This window comes from Pygoscelis adeliae, unplaced genomic scaffold (genome assembly GCF_000699105.1).
Source record: "Pygoscelis adeliae isolate BGI_AS28 unplaced genomic scaffold, ASM69910v1 Scaffold109, whole genome shotgun sequence".
Taxonomy (NCBI): domain Eukaryota; kingdom Metazoa; phylum Chordata; class Aves; order Sphenisciformes; family Spheniscidae; genus Pygoscelis; species Pygoscelis adeliae.
The window spans coordinates 297,043-314,331 of NW_008825556.1; the positions used below are offsets into that span (position 1 = coordinate 297,043).

Genomic DNA, 17,289 nt, shown 5'->3' on the forward strand with positions numbered 1-17,289 from the left:
TTGCTCAGACGGTTATTTCATCACTGGGCTTGGGGCTAACGAGCAGCTCGCCAGGGCTGCTAACGGGACACGGCATTGCCACGAGACTCCCTTGATGGGACAGAGCCAGGTAGACGAGCCGGTACGTGGTGGGCCGTGAGGGACACAGTTCATTTCATTGCAGGACACCGGAGCTGGGTTTAAGGAGGCTGGGCTGCTGCCGGGAGAAGATAGGAGATGCTTCTTTCCTTTTTCAGTGTGGCTTTGGGGCTCAGAATCTCACTCCTGAAGATTTGACGGAGGTGGTCGTGACGCATCTCCGTACGGAGGACGATCCCCCACCGGAGCTGAAGTTATGCCGCTGCCGCCTCCGAAGCCTCCTCCCATGCAGCTGCCGCCTCCGAAGCCTCCTCCCATGCAGCTGCCGCCTCCGAAGCCTCCTCCCATGCAGCTGCCGCCTCCGAAGCCTCCTCCCATGCAGCTGCCGCCTCCGAAGCCTCCTCCCATGCAGCTGCCGCCTCCGAAGCCTCCTCCCATGCCGCTGCCACCTCCGAAGCCTCCTCCCATGCCGCTGCCACCTCCGAAGCCTCCTCCCATGCCTCCTCTGCCTCCAGTCACGGTGGTCCTGCCTACCACAGCTGGAAGAGAAGCACAGGCTACATACATGTTGTCCTCTGGCAGGCGGTATCTCCAAAAAAACATGGTCTGCTACTACTTCTCAAGGAAACAAATGCGGATACTTACAGACATTGACATTGGACATGCCATCGTTGCACAGCCTGCAAAAGGAAATTGGTAAATTTTAATTACCCAACAAAAGAGACATCTTAAAAACTGAGAACTGCATTTCCATTATCAAATCAGTTTCCTGTTTCATCCTTATCAGCAACTTTGATAACACTAAAATATTTGAGGAGGGACGGCATTGACTATTCCTCTTTATGATGAAGTTCTTCCAACCTTCAGGTTCATTAAAGAATTTGCATGTAACAGAAATGAAATGGTTGTTATACCACCTGTAGTGATCAGAGTATGCAATTATCAGTCCTGACCACCCAAAATGTCACCCAGAATGCCAGTAGCCTTATCTACCCACTGTAACCAAAGGAGCTGGTTTGAGATTAAACTGTTAATGTCAAAACTCAGGGTGTCCAGCCCAGATCTCAACATCCCCCTCAAATCAGAGGTCAAGTGTTTACCTGTTCTCCTCTCCCTCCAGCAGCTTCCTGTACATGGCAATCTCGACATCCAGCGCAATCTTGATGTTCAGCAGCTCCTGGTACTCCTTCAACAAGCGAGCCAGCTCCTCCTTGTCTTTTTGCAGAGCACATTCCAGCTCTTCCAGTTTTACCCTGGCATCCTTGAGGGCCATCTCACCCCGTTCCTCAGCCTCAGCAATAGCTGACTGCAGCTGCTGGTTCTGAGGAAGCAAAAAGGGCACTTTCTCAGATCTCATTTTGTCAATTAGGTTCAGCCCTCAAACCCCAAATGGAGAAGTCAAGGGAAAAAAGGAAACATCTACATGAAGTAAACAAGGGGTGGTTGAAGAAACCATTTCTGCCTCACACATGGTCCTTTGTGATCCAACCTGATGCCAGCATCCCGTGAGGCACTAGCCAACCCCTACCTGCTTCTTCACGTTCTCAATCTCAGCCCGCAGCCTCTGGACGTTCCTGGTCAACTCTTGGATCTCTATCTTGGTGTTGCGGAGGCTGTCCCCATGCCTTCCAGCAGTGCTCTGCAGCTGTTCATACTGATGGCACCAAGACAAAACAAACCTTCAGTGAAACATTCCTGATGCCCAGACAAGATTTGTCAACAGTTTCATAGCTCACGTGCTGCTACAAGCACCTATCACGTTGGTCATGGATACCCAGCTCAATGTAAAAGATGGTTCTGAGACTAAAATATTATTGATTTTGAACTTTGAAATAGATCTTAGTCACACTAATAAGCATCCCTTGGCTTCTTAAAAGCTACTTTGGGCAGGCATTTTCTAGTTACGGTACATTTTTGGCCATCTTTATTGAAAGGCTTGTACCGTGCACCAAAGTGAGATTCTGGACACCTAGAACACGGTGAGTCAGACCCCTCAAAAGCAACACAATTCCTCTTGAGACTTCCTGGCATGAGCTCCACCACCGTTAGCTTAAAGAGATGTCTCACTTTGTCATAAATTATCTGCAAACTGTAGCCATCGCCCAGGGTTCCTTAACTGCTTTGCAACTCACCTGGCTCTGGTACCAAGCCTCAGCTTCAGCTCTGCTGCTCTGAGCAATCTGCTCGTACTGGCGCCTGACCTCCTCAATGATGCTGTCCAGATCCAGGTGACGGTTGTTGTCCATGGACACCACCACGGACAGGTCCCGGCTGATTGTCTGCATCTGAGCCAGTTCCTACAACCAAGACGTGAGTTAGCCTGACCATCCGAGGAGGGGAGAAAAGAGCAGCAGCTCCAGGCAGCCTCTCCAGACCAAATCCACATGGGCACCCGGACCAAGTTCAGTGTCTTTGGCCACCACACGCCTCAGTGCAACTCCAGCCAGCCCAGGGGAAGGGAGAGGGCTCTTACCTCCTCGTAGATGCACCTCAGGAAGTTGATTTCATCAGTCAGAGCTCCCACCTTGGCTTCCAGCTCTACTTTAGTCATGTAGGCACAGTCCACGTCCTAAAGGAAAGATCACACGGTTAGACAACAGCTTCATCCCATCTCAGAAGAGCTGTTGGCAGCCAATGCCTGCTGTTGGGAGCTGCCCGTCTTGGTGCTGCCTCCTTCCAACATCTCTGCAGCCTGTCCCCCCACATCCCCTCTCTCCTGGTGCCTCTGAGACTCACCTTCTTGAGCACCACAAACTCGTTCTCAGCAGTTGTGCGCCTGTTGATCTCTTCCTCATACCTGTGGAGAGTAAAAATACGAGCTGAGTTTCCTGAATTTTCCTGCCTAAGGCCACACTAAACAAACTAAAAGAAAAAAACCAGAATAAAATATTTAGACTGAAAAAACTATGTCCACAATTGCCATAATAAGCACGTCTGTGAAGAAAAACGACTAAAGCTGCTTGAGTTGCTTTCTGGGTTAGACTGTCACTGCACTTACTTGGTTTTGTAATCCTCAACATATTGCTGCATGTTCTGCAGCTCCGTCTCCAGCTGCCCCCTCTGTGCCAAGATTGAGTCCAGCTGCCTCCTCAGGTTCTGGATGTAATTTTCAAAGATGACATCGAGGTTCTTCCTTGGCCCCGAAGGCCCTTGCTGTTGGAGGAGCTCCCACTTGGTGGAGAGGACCTTGTTCTGTTGCTCCAGGAAGCGGACCTGAAAGCCAACACATGGAGTATCCACCATCACATGTGGAACAACAGCAGCAGCCAAGGCACCCTTTCATCACGTAAAAAGATTCTCCTTTGCATGACGATGAGAGAACAAGCTAACTTTTTTTTTTTTTTTTAATTTCTGTTGTTGCCTGAACTGCAAGATGGGGAAAAGGAGGAAATTTCTAAGTCATATTCAAGTCGAAGGAGCTTTTAAATGTAACACCAGCTCCAAGTACATTCCCATTGCAGGTAGTATAGAAATCTTAGATTTCTAGTCTAGATTTAAAAGCCTGGATATTTGAAAGCAAAGAGAAAAAAATTATATTAGTGAATCCTTAAATGGGAGGGTATTTGGAGAGAGAGTGGTACAGAAAGGAAAATTTGCGCCTGAAACCTGAAGATGTTTGGAGGCGTTGAGCCTGCTTGCAAGAAGAACCTATTAGTTGAGCCTGGTGCAACAGGCTAGATGAAAGCCCTGAAGACATCGCTTTGATCTTGTATGGAAGAGAGATTCTCATCTCTTCCCTAGCAGTACGTAATAAAAAGACTCTGCTGAAGCTTCTCAGCCTGCTGATACTTAGCTCAAAAAGGACATTTCTGCAGAACTTGAAAGTTCCTCCTAATTTTGACCCTTAATTAGACACAATCCCACCCTCTCACCTTATCAATGAAAGAGGCAAATTGATTGTTAAGAGTCTTGATCTGTTCCTTCTCCTGGTTTTTGACTTGCTGGATATGGGGATCAATCTCAACATGGACTGGCTGTAGGAGGGTTGAGTCAACCTGCACTGGCTGGATTCCAGGGCCACATCTACCTGGGCCACCAAAGCCTGGCATGCCAAAGCCTGGTCCACCAAAGCCGCCCATTCCTCCACCGCCCATTCCTCCACCACCCATTCCTCCACCACCCATTCCTCCACCATAACCACCCATTCCTCCACCAAAGCCACCCATTCCTCCACCTCCCATTCCTCCAAAGCCACACATTCCTCCTCCACCAAAGCCACCCATTCCTCCTCCGTAGCCTCCACCAAAGCCACCCATTCTGCCTCCATATCCTCCACCACCATAGCACCCACCCATGGAAATCCTTCCACTGCCACCTATGTTATGGAGACTTTTGCTGCTAAACCCTCCACAACGTCCGCCACCTCCAATTCCCCTGGACATAGAGAACGAGCTGTAGCTGCTCCTGCTTCTGCCGCCACCTCCTCCAAAGCCACCACCGATGGCAGAGCAAGAGCTGTAGCCCCTTCTACTCCCGCCTCCAAAGCTTCTGCAGACAGACTGCCGAGACATGGCTGTTTCTTCTAAGCAGAGTCAAAAATCAAGAAGATAAGAAAGATCAATGGAGCTGTGCTGCAAGGAGATGAGTGCAAAGAGAAGGGAAGTAAGTCCCTCTGACTCGAGGGCAGTAGATGCTCTCTTTTATCTGTTTCTGGAGGTGGGCTGGGTTTGCATGGGCGTGAAGGAGGAGACAGTTACTGTCTTCATGAGTGTGGCGTGGTTTACAGATTTTCATCTTCAGTTTGCCAAACGTTGACCCTACCCAGAGACACACCCTATAATGCGGGAGAAAATTAAAAAAGATACAACTATGTCTACCAAATGGCAGCGCTCAGTGACTAAGAAGTCTTACGCTTTTATGGTATAGAACAGTCTCCCTAGGATATACTACTCTTTTTTTTTTCCACCTTTCATCCATTGTGGTTGTTTCCCTGCTTATGTTTATCTTTATTTTGATCTTTCACTCCAAAGCCCCATGGCAGGCAAGCGCTGTAGTTCATGCCAAGTTGTAGCATGGCTTTCACAATTCCCAAAACACACCTATGTTACACCCTTAGTCTTCTTTTTACATGGAAAATTGCCTTTGGCTTTGAGAAGTAGTTTCTCAATCCAGAGCCAGGGCTCAGCAAATTGCATTTTGATGAGGCTCTGTGTCTTTTTGATAAATAAAACCTTACCAGAAACGAGATACTGGAGCAATGGTTGGCACTGGAAATTCATTTATTGTTGGACCAAACTCTCATCGAAAGTGAGTTCTGGAGTCTTCCTGCCAAGATAGTCTCAGCACCAGTGGAGAAAGGCCACGAATATCACAGATGGGAAATCCCTCTAGGATTTTCCGGAGGCTTCAAGACCACGAGAAGAGCCAGAGGAGACATCAGGAGCTCAGCTGCTGCGGTGGGAAGTGTGGACAGATGGACAGACGGCTCTGAGGATAGACAGGGAGAAGGAGGCATGCAAAATCATGCTGCCCACATAATAAATCCTGTAACTATTTAAATGCAATTAGCTAGGCAGAGGATGCTAGAGAGCTCGACTCGTTTGTAGAGACACACAGAAATGAGGAGAACAGAGGGCACAGTAACTTTCACTTGAGGAAATGCATGTTTTTCAGCTGCCTGGCTTACTTCAGTATTTATATGCAAATATATTTTTGGCAGACAGACACACTCGTAAGCTGTGTTGAGCCCTCCTTCAAGAACACAGGTAGGTGTCCTTTTCAAGCTTATTTGAAAGCAGCCGCCAGATTTTAGAAAGGCAGAAGCTTATCAGAATACTCCGGGTTTGATCCCATACTGAGAAAGGATTAGCTTATGAGTTAAACTTGCATTAATAAGACTATGACCCATCATGCGTTCATCCTTCTGTCTTGCAGAAGCCTGCTTATCAAATGACAATTACTGCCTCATTTTTTAAAAAATTACTGAGAAATTATTTTTTTTTTATTAGTTTCCAACTATCCCCAACAGCAGAAGAATCAGAGAGTAGCATTTTTAAAGCTACCTAAGAAGGTGAGGGTGGTGAGACACTGGCCCAGGTCGCCCAGAGAGGTGGTGGATGCCCCATCCCTGGAAACATTCAAGGTCAGGCTGGACGGGGCTCTGAGCGACCTGATCTAGCGGAAGATGTCCCTGCCCGGGGCAGGGGGGTTGGACTAGATGAGCTTTAGAGGTCCCTTCCAACCCAAACCCTTCTGTGAGTCTATGATTCTATGAAATTTTGAAGTCCAAAAATCCTTATGACTATTAAGGCATCTAACTGTGCTGGTAGCTGTCTAACAAGGTTCTCAGAAGTTCCCACAGGACGCAGGCAATTAAGTGCTTCTTGAAAATCCACACTAGCAACTCTCAATATCTTCAGGTGTTTAAAAATATCACCCAGACACCTATTCTCAAAAGTGCCTACGGACCCAGACCGTGGCGCAACGTGCAGCTGAACTGGCATTTCCAGTGAAAAACACAACTATCCCTGCACAGCCTGCTCATCCCACCTCCTTCCCCAGCACCAGCGTGGATTCGTGAGCACGCGAGGAAGCCATCAGGGGGTAGATACGGCTAAAAAAATATATATATAATAACAGCAAGTCACTGCGAGACCGAAGGGGTGGGGAGGACAGGGGGGTTGGTGGTTGTAGAGCATGATTTATAGACAATAAATACGTGGGCTGAGGAGGTCCCCTGTGGCTTGTTGGTCTTCAGCAAGACTTGGTCTCCTAAATGCCACAGCTGGGACAAACGCCTGTCCATCCTGGGAGGTTTTGAAGCACAACCTCAAACATCACTGCAACCATCAGCCAAAAGTCTCGGCAAACACCTGATCCCCTCTCGGGGCCAGAAGGCAAGAGCCATCTCTCAACAGCCCTTCCCATCTAGAGGAGAGGCAAATCGCAGGCAAGACCCAGCAGCGCCGTCTCCGCGGACCCGGGCTGTGAACACGCTCGGCTCCTGATTTATCAGTCAAATAGATTCCACCACCGCCTGCAGCACCGCAAGGTTCAGGAGGGTGCCGTGGGTTCATAGCTACTATAGATACAATCACATATATGCGCATGTACAGACGCACAGGTACTTAAGGAAGCCTTCCCTTGCCTCCCTCTGCATTACCAAATATGTGGTTACGTTTTTCGGGGCGCTTTTTTTTTTTTTCTTCTGTGGGCAGGGCGACGTGATCAGAAAGTTTTCATGTTCCCAGCCGCACTGGGAGGAGATGCGTTAAGTCAGCACAACGCTCGAGTCCCGAGCGCCCGTGTTTAGATAACGCGCTCGTTGAGTAACAGCCGCGTCTCCAGCCAAGTTTAGGAAATCAAACCGGGATTTGGATATCAACATCATCGCCCGGTTCAAACGCAATAGGCAGCTTTAGACTGCAGGGATCTCAAACAACATCGTTGTACCCAAAGCCCCAGTGAAGGAAAGTGACCTTTAAAGGTCCCTTCCAACCTGAACTATTCTATGACTCTACGAAAATAAATGGGCAGGAATACAGGAAAAGCGGTTCAAGCCTTGAATACTTGGAGGAAAAGGCTCATTTCAGCAGCAACGCTGTCAGTCAACGTGCACTGAACTTAGGAGAAGTCTTCAACCACAGAAAGGCAGAGTTTGGGGGAAAAAAGCAAAGGAAAGCACTCCATAAAACATTTGACATCGAAGTGTTTTCACTGTGCTTTAGGAGAGACTTTTAAAACGGGGAAATCATGGTGAAATTAAACAAAACTTATTTCAGGCCACGTAAAATGATTTCACTCCACCAACAAAAGGCAGAAATTATGTCACACCTCTGTCCAGCCCAGGAGAATTTTCCCCTAATTGCTGGTGCAATCATAGGAACAAAAGGCAAGGGCTTTCTGGTGTCTGTTTGTTTTAACTGCAGCATTTGTACACATCTAGAAGCCTTTTGTCTCTCCATCACAATCAGCTGCCCTGATGTCAGGAGCCATTTGCTGGGGGCAAGTTTACACAGAGGCAGCTAGATTGGGGTGACTCTGAGGGAAGTGGATGTCTTTTCATTCAACGCCATCTCAGGTCCCTACTCACTAGAATATTTAACTATTGCCCAAACCGTATCCCCATCCAAGTAGTTACATGCCTTTGCTGGCAGCGTTGTGACATTCCACAGTGGCTGGTACGTTTATGTCTCGCATTTACAAACAGGGAACGGAGCATGGGGTAAATGAAATGACTCATCCAGATCGCAGAGCGAGTCTGTGGTTGACCAGGGATGTGATTCAAGGTCTCCTAAGCAAGAGGTCAAACCACGCCAGGAGTTTTTGGCTCTGAATTTACAGGTCATTAAAAATGTTCCACTTTTGTGGAGGGGTAGGGCTTGACAGGGGGTTGAGATTTTGCTCTTCCCATGGCCTCCATTACCTTTTGGAGACACCTTAAAAGCAACCCATGGATCCCCGGCCAGTCCAACAGTAAAAGCTGCAGGACTGGCTCCAACATCATGGATACTGAGGAATTAGCTCTGAATTAGCTGGAGGGGTGATGATCACCCTTCCCTCTTCCACACCTTCCCCCTTAGGGCTGTGCAATGTCTTTGCCATGACAGCACCAGCTGTGGGCACCACAGCATTGGGACCACCTTGGAGGACAGGGAAGCACGGGAGGAGGCCAGTGGTGTGCTTGGAGGCAGTGGTCAGTCAGAGGTGGACTAGCTAGGGAATATCCCAAGCTGGCCAATACGAGCAAGGAAAGGGCTTAGGAAGAGAAAGGGGAAGGGAAAAGCCTCCGACACCAACTGAGTCCGAAAGTCTGCTCTGCTCTAACAGGGCCAGCGGCCTCAGTCTTCCCTGGAGACCCAGCAGAAGGACAGAGAAGAGCATCTGGGTTCAACCCAGCTGCCTCTTTCTCTCCTGCCAGACCACCAGGAATGGGCTCGTTCCCACGGATGTAATCCAAGAAAACCCCGTGTGTTTCACAGACTCAGACGGATCAGACCATCGCGCTGAGCCTGACCCAGCAATTTTGCCACCCCAACCACCTCACCCCTGCAAGACCTCCTCCGCCCTCCTGCCAAACTTACAAACCATCCAAATTTTTTGCGAGTTTGGGGGTGGGAGAGGGGTGAGAAGGATGAGAGACCAGGCTACACGCTCGCTTAGGTTCCTTTAAATGCAAACTTCAAAGGGCAAGAGAAAGTCAGGTAACACTTTCAGATCTCAGCAAAAGAGGAGTCTTGTTGCAACACGAAACTCTTTGGTCAGAGAGAGAACCACACAGGCTTACTGCCTCTAGTGTTTATTAGGGTATGCCACATGCCAAAAGAGAAGGGATTAAGCAAACAAGCACAAGTGTTCCCATGATCACAATGAAAAGGTAAACCCTGAGCAAAACTAAACATTTTACAACAGCTTCTAAAGAACATGGGTGAAACTGCCAGTATCTTCCTTAGAAAAAAAACAAACTGCAGTGGGGTAAGAAATGTCTTCAGCTGAGACTAGTCACCATTAGGAAATTCTTGTTTTGGAGTTCGAGCCCTGGCTGATGAGTAGCACCGATTAAAATTGCACCACATCTGGATCCAGCACAAGATCTTGAAAGAAGTCAAGCCTTTCCCCAGGCTTCACAGGACACGAGTTCTCTGAGCTCTACCCATCGCTGGTGAGTTGCCTCTCACTCGGACCACGCTGCTTTATAGCCTTATCCCAGCCGTGTTTGGGGCTTTCCAGTGGACGGGCAGGTCCTGCTTCCAAACGAGTCCCAGCACCCTGATGACCAGCAGCTTTGCAGTGTCTCGAGGGGAGTGTTGGGGAAGCGAGCCGGTCTCAAACACTCCTGAGAATCTCAGTCATTAGCTGGTGAATATAGCCGTATTTTACTTTTCCATGCAGTTTCTGAAGGATGGTGGTGGTTTAGAATGAAATAGATGACCATCACCTTGGCAATGAAGGGGGGGTGGTAGTCATCATGAAATTTGCTTCCTTTCTCCTTTGGGTGCCGGGGAGGGGTGAGATAGCTTGCTTTCCTAGACCCTCGGGTTGACAGACGCAGAGCTGGTGGTCTTCTTCAGGATGGTGCCAGACCCCACCACCACTGAGTTGGACCCTCCGCCCACAGAGCAGAATCCTGCCCCTCCGGAGCCGAATCCCCCCCCAGAACAAAATCCTCCCCCGGAACCAAATCCGCCCCCTCCTGAGCTGTAGCAGAAGCCAGCACCGCCTGTGTTACCGCTGCCTCTCCCACTTCCAGCACCAAATCCGATTCCTCCTCCTCCTCCAAGGCACAGTCCGCCACCGTATCCACCTCCTGCAGAGCTGCTGCCGCCTGCCACCACAGCTGCAGAGAAGGAACAGAAGGCACGAGGTTACTTCTGATGCCACCGTAAAGTTTTGGAGCATCAGTCCCAGCCCACCACGCTCCCGTGGGAATGCTACTTACAGATGCTCACGGCACTCTGACACTCGCCAGACATCCTGCAAGGAAGAGACAGAGCGTCAGCTCCAGCCAGAGCATCTGGACTGGTCCAGCTCCATGAAGCCAGGCTTGGTCCATCAGACCATGGGCATAAATAACAGCGGCTATAGGACCGTAGTCCACACCATTAATATTTTAATAGAGGACATGTGCTGTGCCGCGTTCTTCCCATTGATTTAGCAGGATGCAATCAAGCTCTTGCTGTATCCCCACCCACCTGCTCTCCTCTCCTTCCAGCAGCTTCCTGTAGGTCGCAATCTCAACGTCCAGGGCCATCTTGACGTTCATGAGCTCCTGGTACTCACGGAGCTGCCGGGCCATGTCTGCCTTGGCTTTCTGCAGGCCTGACTCCAGGTCAGCCAGTTTGGCCGCAGCATCCTTGAGGGCCATCTCCCCGCGCTCCTCCGCATCCACGATGGAGCTCTGCAGAGTTTCACACTGGAGGGCAAGACGTGGATGTGATGAGTGGGGCAGGGGCAGCCAGTCGGAGATGAAGCCATGATCCCAGATCACCTGGGCTCAGCTGTTCACAAATACAGCAGATTTCCTCCCGCTTACAATGACTGTTACCAGACTATTTGCTTTTAGGGAAGCTCTGAAGGGCATTGCCAAGAGCTCACACCCATTTCTCAAAAAATGCAACCCCTACCTGTTTCTTCACGTTCTCGATCTCAGCCCGTATCCTCTGGATCATGCGGTTGAGCTCAGAGATCTCAGTCTTTGTGTCCTTAAGGCTGTCTCCGTGTTTGCCTGCGGTAGCCTGCAGCTCTTCATACTGGTAGGCAGAAGTGAGAGGAGCATGTTAGGTCCACCATGAGTGTCTCCTCACAACGGCTGTCCATACCACCCCATGCAAGCCAAGGTGAGCATGCATGTGCTAGCTCCAGTCTGGCCGGATCAGTACCAGCAACATCCCAGGTCTCAGCATGATCTGAGCTACCACCAGTAACTCTTCCACCTCCTCAGCCATCGGTGATCACAAGCAAGGTGTGGAGCACTCACCTTGTGTCGATACCAAGACTCAGCCTCCACTCGGCTCCTGTTGGCAATCTCCTCGTATTGGGCTTTGACCTCTGCAATGATGCTGTCAAGGTCGAGGTTTCGGTTATTGTCCATGGACAGAACCACAGAGGTGTCGGAAACGGTCTTCTGCATCTGAGACAGCTCCTGTAATTCACACCAGATCTGGCTTTAGCCCTGCCATAATTTCCTTACAGTATCACAACCCTTCTCCGTCCCAGCATCCCCCTCCAGAGAGCAGCTGGACCACTTACCGCTTCGTAAAGGTACTTCAGGAAGTTAATCTCATCTGCCAGAGAATCTGATTTTGCCTGAAGATCCACCTTGGTCATATAGACTGCATCCACGTCCTGCAGGAGAAACGGGAAGTGAAAACCTGCCTGACGCACACCGTTTTATCTAACGTTTAACTGTGAGCCTTTTGGTGCTCCGTTCCCTATGGCACATACATCTAGGGGTCCTGGTTTATGTCTGATGCTAACGAATCAGTGCTGATGGAAGCAAGACATCCTCTGAACCAAGATGTGTCTTTGTGGTAAAAAAAAAAAAGTACTTTACCTTTTTTAGGAGCACAAAATCGTTCTCCGCAGCTGTCCTTTTGTTTATTTCCTCTTCGTACCTGTTGATTATAACAAGGGAGATTGAATCTGTCTGCTTATTTTGGCTCTGGCTGCTGCTGGCAACTAGACGTGGTTGGCCTCAGACTAATGAACGCAGCAAAAATGGATCTGCCATGAACAAGATTTATGGACAAGCAGTGGCACTTCACCTTTCTAGATGAGTCCTGGCTCCTGCCATCTCCGATGCCTTGCTGAAGAAAGCCTGCAAAGAGGAATCCTATCTCTGCCTAAACTGAGTCCTGGTGGCTGTGGCCACTCCAACTCCTTCTGCAAGACCCAGGGACCTTCAGGTCCTCGACATGGGCCATTTCCAACTGCTCATTGGGGCAGGTAATTGCTGAAGAGCGTTGAGTGATGGAGATGATCTCCAAAACAAAGTCAATTTTCAACCTGCAACCTCGGTAGAGCAAGGGATCTGGCTGATCCTGATGAGTCCCAGACTTGCTTTCCCACCATTTTTTGTAACTCGTTCAGTGGCAGCATTTCTCCAGGCTTTGTTCTTGCTTTTCCAACTGGACAAATTAATCTAATAAATGATGGCAGGAAAAGAATCTTTTTTTTTTTTTTTTTTACCCCACATCATCCTTCCAAAGAAAGCTCTAAGCTTCAAATCATGAAGGATGTTATGGGAAGGAATCCATGTGGAAATCCATGAGGAAATTATAATAGGATTTAGCAACTAATCTAACTAGTTCATTAAATCATAATGTCATGGATTCTTAAGTGAGGAAGACAAACAGTAGAGGATCCTGCTTTAGTGAGAAGCGTAACTCAGACAACAATACGTATTGAGAAATACCTTGAAAAATCACCGCCTATTGTCAAAACTCCGTTGATGAAAACTTCCCCAAAACCTTTTACATTTTCTAATCATTGAAACAAGTGAAATATTGCCAATTCTTCTGATTCTTTCAATTTTCTGACTGTTCAAAGTAAGTTGTTGTCTCTATTTTCTCACCACCAGACAGCCCAACCACGACTACACCGAGAACAACATACTTCATCTTGAAGTCTTCCACCATATCTTGGAAGCTCTTCAGCTCTGACTCCAGCTGATGCTTCTCGCTCGAGAGGCGGTCCAGCTGCTTCCTCAGCCCGCTGATGTAGCTTTCAAAAAAGGGGTCGAGGTTCCTGCCACCCGTCCCTGTGCCACCCTGCTCCTGCAGGAGTTTCCACTTGGTCTCCAGAACTCGGTTCTGCTGCTCTAGGAACCGCACCTAAATGGTTGCAAGGGTGGGTAGAAAAAGAGTTAGACTGCTCCCAAAAGCATCTTTTTATTGATTTTTTTTTCCCCACATTTTCCATATTTTTTTCCATTTAATGAGTTTAACCTTCCTGCCTATTCTCATCTCCAGTGAGCAATAGCTCCAGGGTCCCACTCCAGGGCAGGTGGGACCACAGCTCTAGGATGAGGGGGCAAAGGTGGGTCACCTTCCCGCTCCAATCTCACAGTCTCTAAACAGGAGAAACACGGTGAACTTCATAGCTGTGGCACCTTCCCCTTAAAAATAGGCCAAAACACCCAAAGTCCTTCAGCCCACGGATGGACAGAGCCCATCAGCAGAGACTCCTCTGAGGGTGCTCTGCATGCAGGTACGTGGTCCCACGGCTCAGCACCAGCATCGTGGGCTTAAGAACCAAGGATCCTATTCCTGGGTTTCTCCATAACCTCGGGAAAGTCACTTCTGCAGCCACCATCTCTCTGTCTGCAGGGGTTCTTTGGGGTGGTCCGGGCAACCCCTGGCTCTCTGGGTATTACTGGACGGGTATCCCCCAGTAACTGCAACCAGCATGAGCTGTGGTAAGCCCAGACCTCCACCTCCCAGCCCCGGGTTGAAGCCGCTCTCACCTTGTCAATGAAGGAAGCGAATTTGTTGTTGAGCTGCATCATCTCCTCCCGCTCTTGTGTTCGCACCTTCTGGATCTCAGGGTCGATTTCAAGGTTGAGCGGAGCCAGCAGGCTCTGGTTGATGGTCACTTCCCTGATGCCGCCCGGTGGGCAAGGGGGAAAGCCTTGACCTCCAATCCCGCCATCAAATCCTCCACCAAAGCCTCCAAAACCACCACCGAGGCCTCCACCGAAGCCACCTCCGGCTCCACCACCATAGCCGCCACGAAATCCTGCCCCAGCACTGTAGCTGTAGCCAAAGCCTCCTTGGCCCCCTGCCCCAAAACCTCTGCAGACACCACCACCTCCACCAAATCCTCCCAGAGAGATACTTTTACTCCCTCCTAAGCAATAGAGGCTCCTGCTGCTGAAGCCACCAGCGTTGCCAGGTCCCCTGCATCCTCCACGGGACACAGAGCTGAACGTGACCTTGTTCCTCCCTCCGAAGCAAGCGGAGCTGGAGCTGAATCCCTTGCCGAGACCACAGGACTGGCGAGACATGGTGACAGGTCCCCAACAGTCAACCCGTGAAGAGAGAAGGGCTGAGCTGTGCGGTGCACGGGAGGAGGTTTGGAGGCAGGAGGAGGTGAGTCCTGTGGGTGCAGCGGCTGAGTGCCCCTTTTTATGTGCTCAGGGAGTTGGCCGGGTGTCAGGGGAGTGGAGATGTCTCTTTTTTTAATTCAATTCATTGTTTTAGGGCTTGGAAGGATGCCTTCTCTTTGCCACCACCATGACCTGCCTCAAAACACTCCCTCGAGAGCTAAGAAAAACAGTTATTGTTGGTGTTGGAAGCACAACTCTAAATCAAATTCCCTTAGCTGCCACTGTCAACTCATCACGGGCCTTTCTGAGCCTCTTATGGCAATGACAAAGCACTACAAATTCCTTGACATATTACACCCTCGAGGGAGACCCTTGTTTTAGCTAAATTACTCATTTTGAGCCTGGTGGCAGGTGCTTGGTTCACTGAATTCCAACAAAAACGTGGTTTCCCAATCACACCCTCAGATGCACTCCGGTTCAACCTCCTGCTCAAAGGAGGTTTGACTCGGGTTGTCCAAAACTGTTTCACAACCAGAGAGCATTAGTCCTTGTCAGGGTTATAAAATTAGGTTTATGTCAATAGAGAACACTTTTAAGAAGGTTTTAAAGTCATTTTAGATCACTCGGGCTGGTGTATTGAGCCTGGAGGGACACGGAGGGGTTTGCAGAGACCAAAATATCGTGGTATTTCCGTGTTGCACACCCTTCGCCGTACCTCAACAGGGTCGAGACGCCATTACCAGCCTGAGGAGCTCTGCCCCGCGTCCGTGACGGCAGGTCCCGATCCCTCCTAGGCTGGAAGCCTTCCAGGCACGGCCGGGATATTTCCTGATCATCCTCACAGGGTCTCCAGCCACGAGCCCCCTCCACAGCACGTGGCACTTGGCAAAGCTGCCCCGGCGCTAACCCACTAGCAAGCTTGCATTGTTTAAAAAAAATATGACTTAATTGCTTAACCGCTTTTAATTTATATTTTAATGAGCAGAGGTGTCTGGAGATGCCTTCCAACTGAGGATCCCCACTCATCCCGCTGTTAAAAAAAAATAAAAAGCCGTTAAACTTCCCCCCAAACCACAAGCTGCAGCTGAAGCCGTGACAATAAAAGCCAACTCTGTAACTATCCCTTTTACTGGAGACACTCGTGGGAGAGGTTTGGGGCACCAGTTTCAGCTCCGAGCCTATTCACCCCTAGCTTTTTTTTTCTGCAAAGATGCCAGTCTGGGTCCGGGTGCATCTCTGCAGGACGGGAGGACTTTTCCTCCTGAACCTCATCGGGCATTTGTTGAACTGCAGGATTTTCAGCCCAAGGGGATTTGCATTGCAGGGAACAGGGAAACTCGTGCTCCCTTTTGGCAACAAGCATCCCGCACGCCCCGGTCCCACCTGGAAACCCTCTCCCACCCCGGTGTTCTGGGATCCCCGATTTTCCAGCTCACAGCGAGGACGTGGTCGGGGCGAGAAGCGAAGCGGCTTGAACCCGGCTCTCGCTGGGGGAAAGGAGGCGGTGGCTGCATCTCCCTGACCTTACGCAATTGGCAGATCTGACGAGAAACCGAATGAACCTGTTTGAGCCCAGGAGGAGAGCGTAGCTGCCGGGAGTTCCCAGGGTGGCTCTGCCACCGGTTCCTGGCACGGCTCCTGGCTCACCGCCGGCCGAGGCGCTTGCCCAAGAAGCCAGCTGTTGGGCCAGCAAAGCGCCCTGCTAACGCCCATGAAGTCCTGCCCCACCACGGTGGGGTGGGAGAACCTCGCTGGGACGCTGAGGCTCCCTCCCAAATCCATCCTGCATCCCAAGGCTGAGCGTCTCAGATGCTCCAGCGCTTGCCGGGCTGGTTAATGCACCAGGACCAAAGTTCCTGGGGACGCAGCGTTGGCCACCGTCACCCACCCAGCACCAGGACGGAGTGACCCGGTGGCAACGGCAAAGTCTTGGGATGAGCATCCCGGGGTGGGAAGCACAGCATGGAGGCGACCTGCCTCCCAAAGCCATGGGGTGGGGAGTGGAGACAGAGCCCATGGGACAACCCAGCCCCGCTTTAATTGCCGGCACCTCCTCTCTTGCCTCTCCCACAGCGGGCTGAGAGGAGAGGTCAAATTCCAGCGACTCCTCTCTCCTCACAAGAGCTGTGACGGTAGCAAAGCTGACGTGGCGTGTAGCAGAGATTAGATGTTTCCAAACGCAGGAGACATGAGTCCTCCTCTTAGAGACCAGCTCGTAGCTCAGGCTCGTTTCCTACACCAGAAATCCAGACAAAATCTCAACATCAGGTTACTGCTGGGTTTAAATCCGCATGGCTCCATCGCTAAGGACCAGAACACCCCACCGAGCACGTCCAAGAGCTCGTCAGCCGTTGATCCCCGTTGCTCTCCAGTAATGCCCACACACACGTCCACCTTCCAAGGGGTTTCTCCTCTCCCTAAGGACAGCGGACAAACCCCCAGACTTACACACACGCCTCAGAGCTTTGCTAGGCCAGGCCTGAATGGGACGCTGGAAAGAGAAAATAGGCTCTTCCCATGGAAAGATATAAATAACCAACTCCTTTGCGTCCTAACCCTGGCCCAGAGGTCAAACCTGATCCCAAGAGGTTTTGCAGCTCCACTAACACGTACTGCTGCATTTCTTTAATGAGCTTCCGAGACTTTCTCGGGGCTCCGCAAGGCCACGGCAGGAGAGTTGGGCACCCACACATACGCAGAGGCGCAGCCTGAGCATCTGTGGCAGG

General features: G+C 50.2%; 2 protein-coding genes across 2 annotated transcripts in view; both read right to left on the bottom strand.

The window, feature by feature from the left end:
- LOC103923818 (keratin, type II cytoskeletal 3-like) overlaps positions 1 to 4,589 on the bottom strand; it is a 7,996-nt gene extending 3,407 nt beyond the window's left edge. The window contains 9 exon segments of the mRNA XM_009332246.1: positions 528 to 617; positions 724 to 758; positions 1,179 to 1,399; positions 1,607 to 1,732; positions 2,211 to 2,375; positions 2,552 to 2,647; positions 2,815 to 2,875; positions 3,077 to 3,291; positions 3,951 to 4,589. Coding sequence (XP_009330521.1) covers positions 528 to 617; positions 724 to 758; positions 1,179 to 1,399; positions 1,607 to 1,732; positions 2,211 to 2,375; positions 2,552 to 2,647; positions 2,815 to 2,875; positions 3,077 to 3,291; positions 3,951 to 4,589 — 1,648 coding nt within the window.
- A 5,454-nt stretch (positions 4,590 to 10,043) lies between these two features.
- LOC103923832 (keratin, type II cytoskeletal 4-like) lies at positions 10,044 to 14,521 on the bottom strand. Its single transcript, XM_009332258.1, has 9 exons — positions 13,982 to 14,521; positions 13,132 to 13,349; positions 12,071 to 12,131; positions 11,767 to 11,862; positions 11,495 to 11,659; positions 11,142 to 11,267; positions 10,710 to 10,930; positions 10,457 to 10,491; positions 10,044 to 10,354 (listed from the first exon to the last, which is right to left on the bottom strand). Exons 1-9 carry the CDS (start codon positions 14,519 to 14,521, stop codon positions 10,044 to 10,046), a joined length of 1,773 nt encoding a protein of 590 aa, XP_009330533.1.
- Positions 14,522 to 17,289: the final 2,768 nt, after the last annotated feature.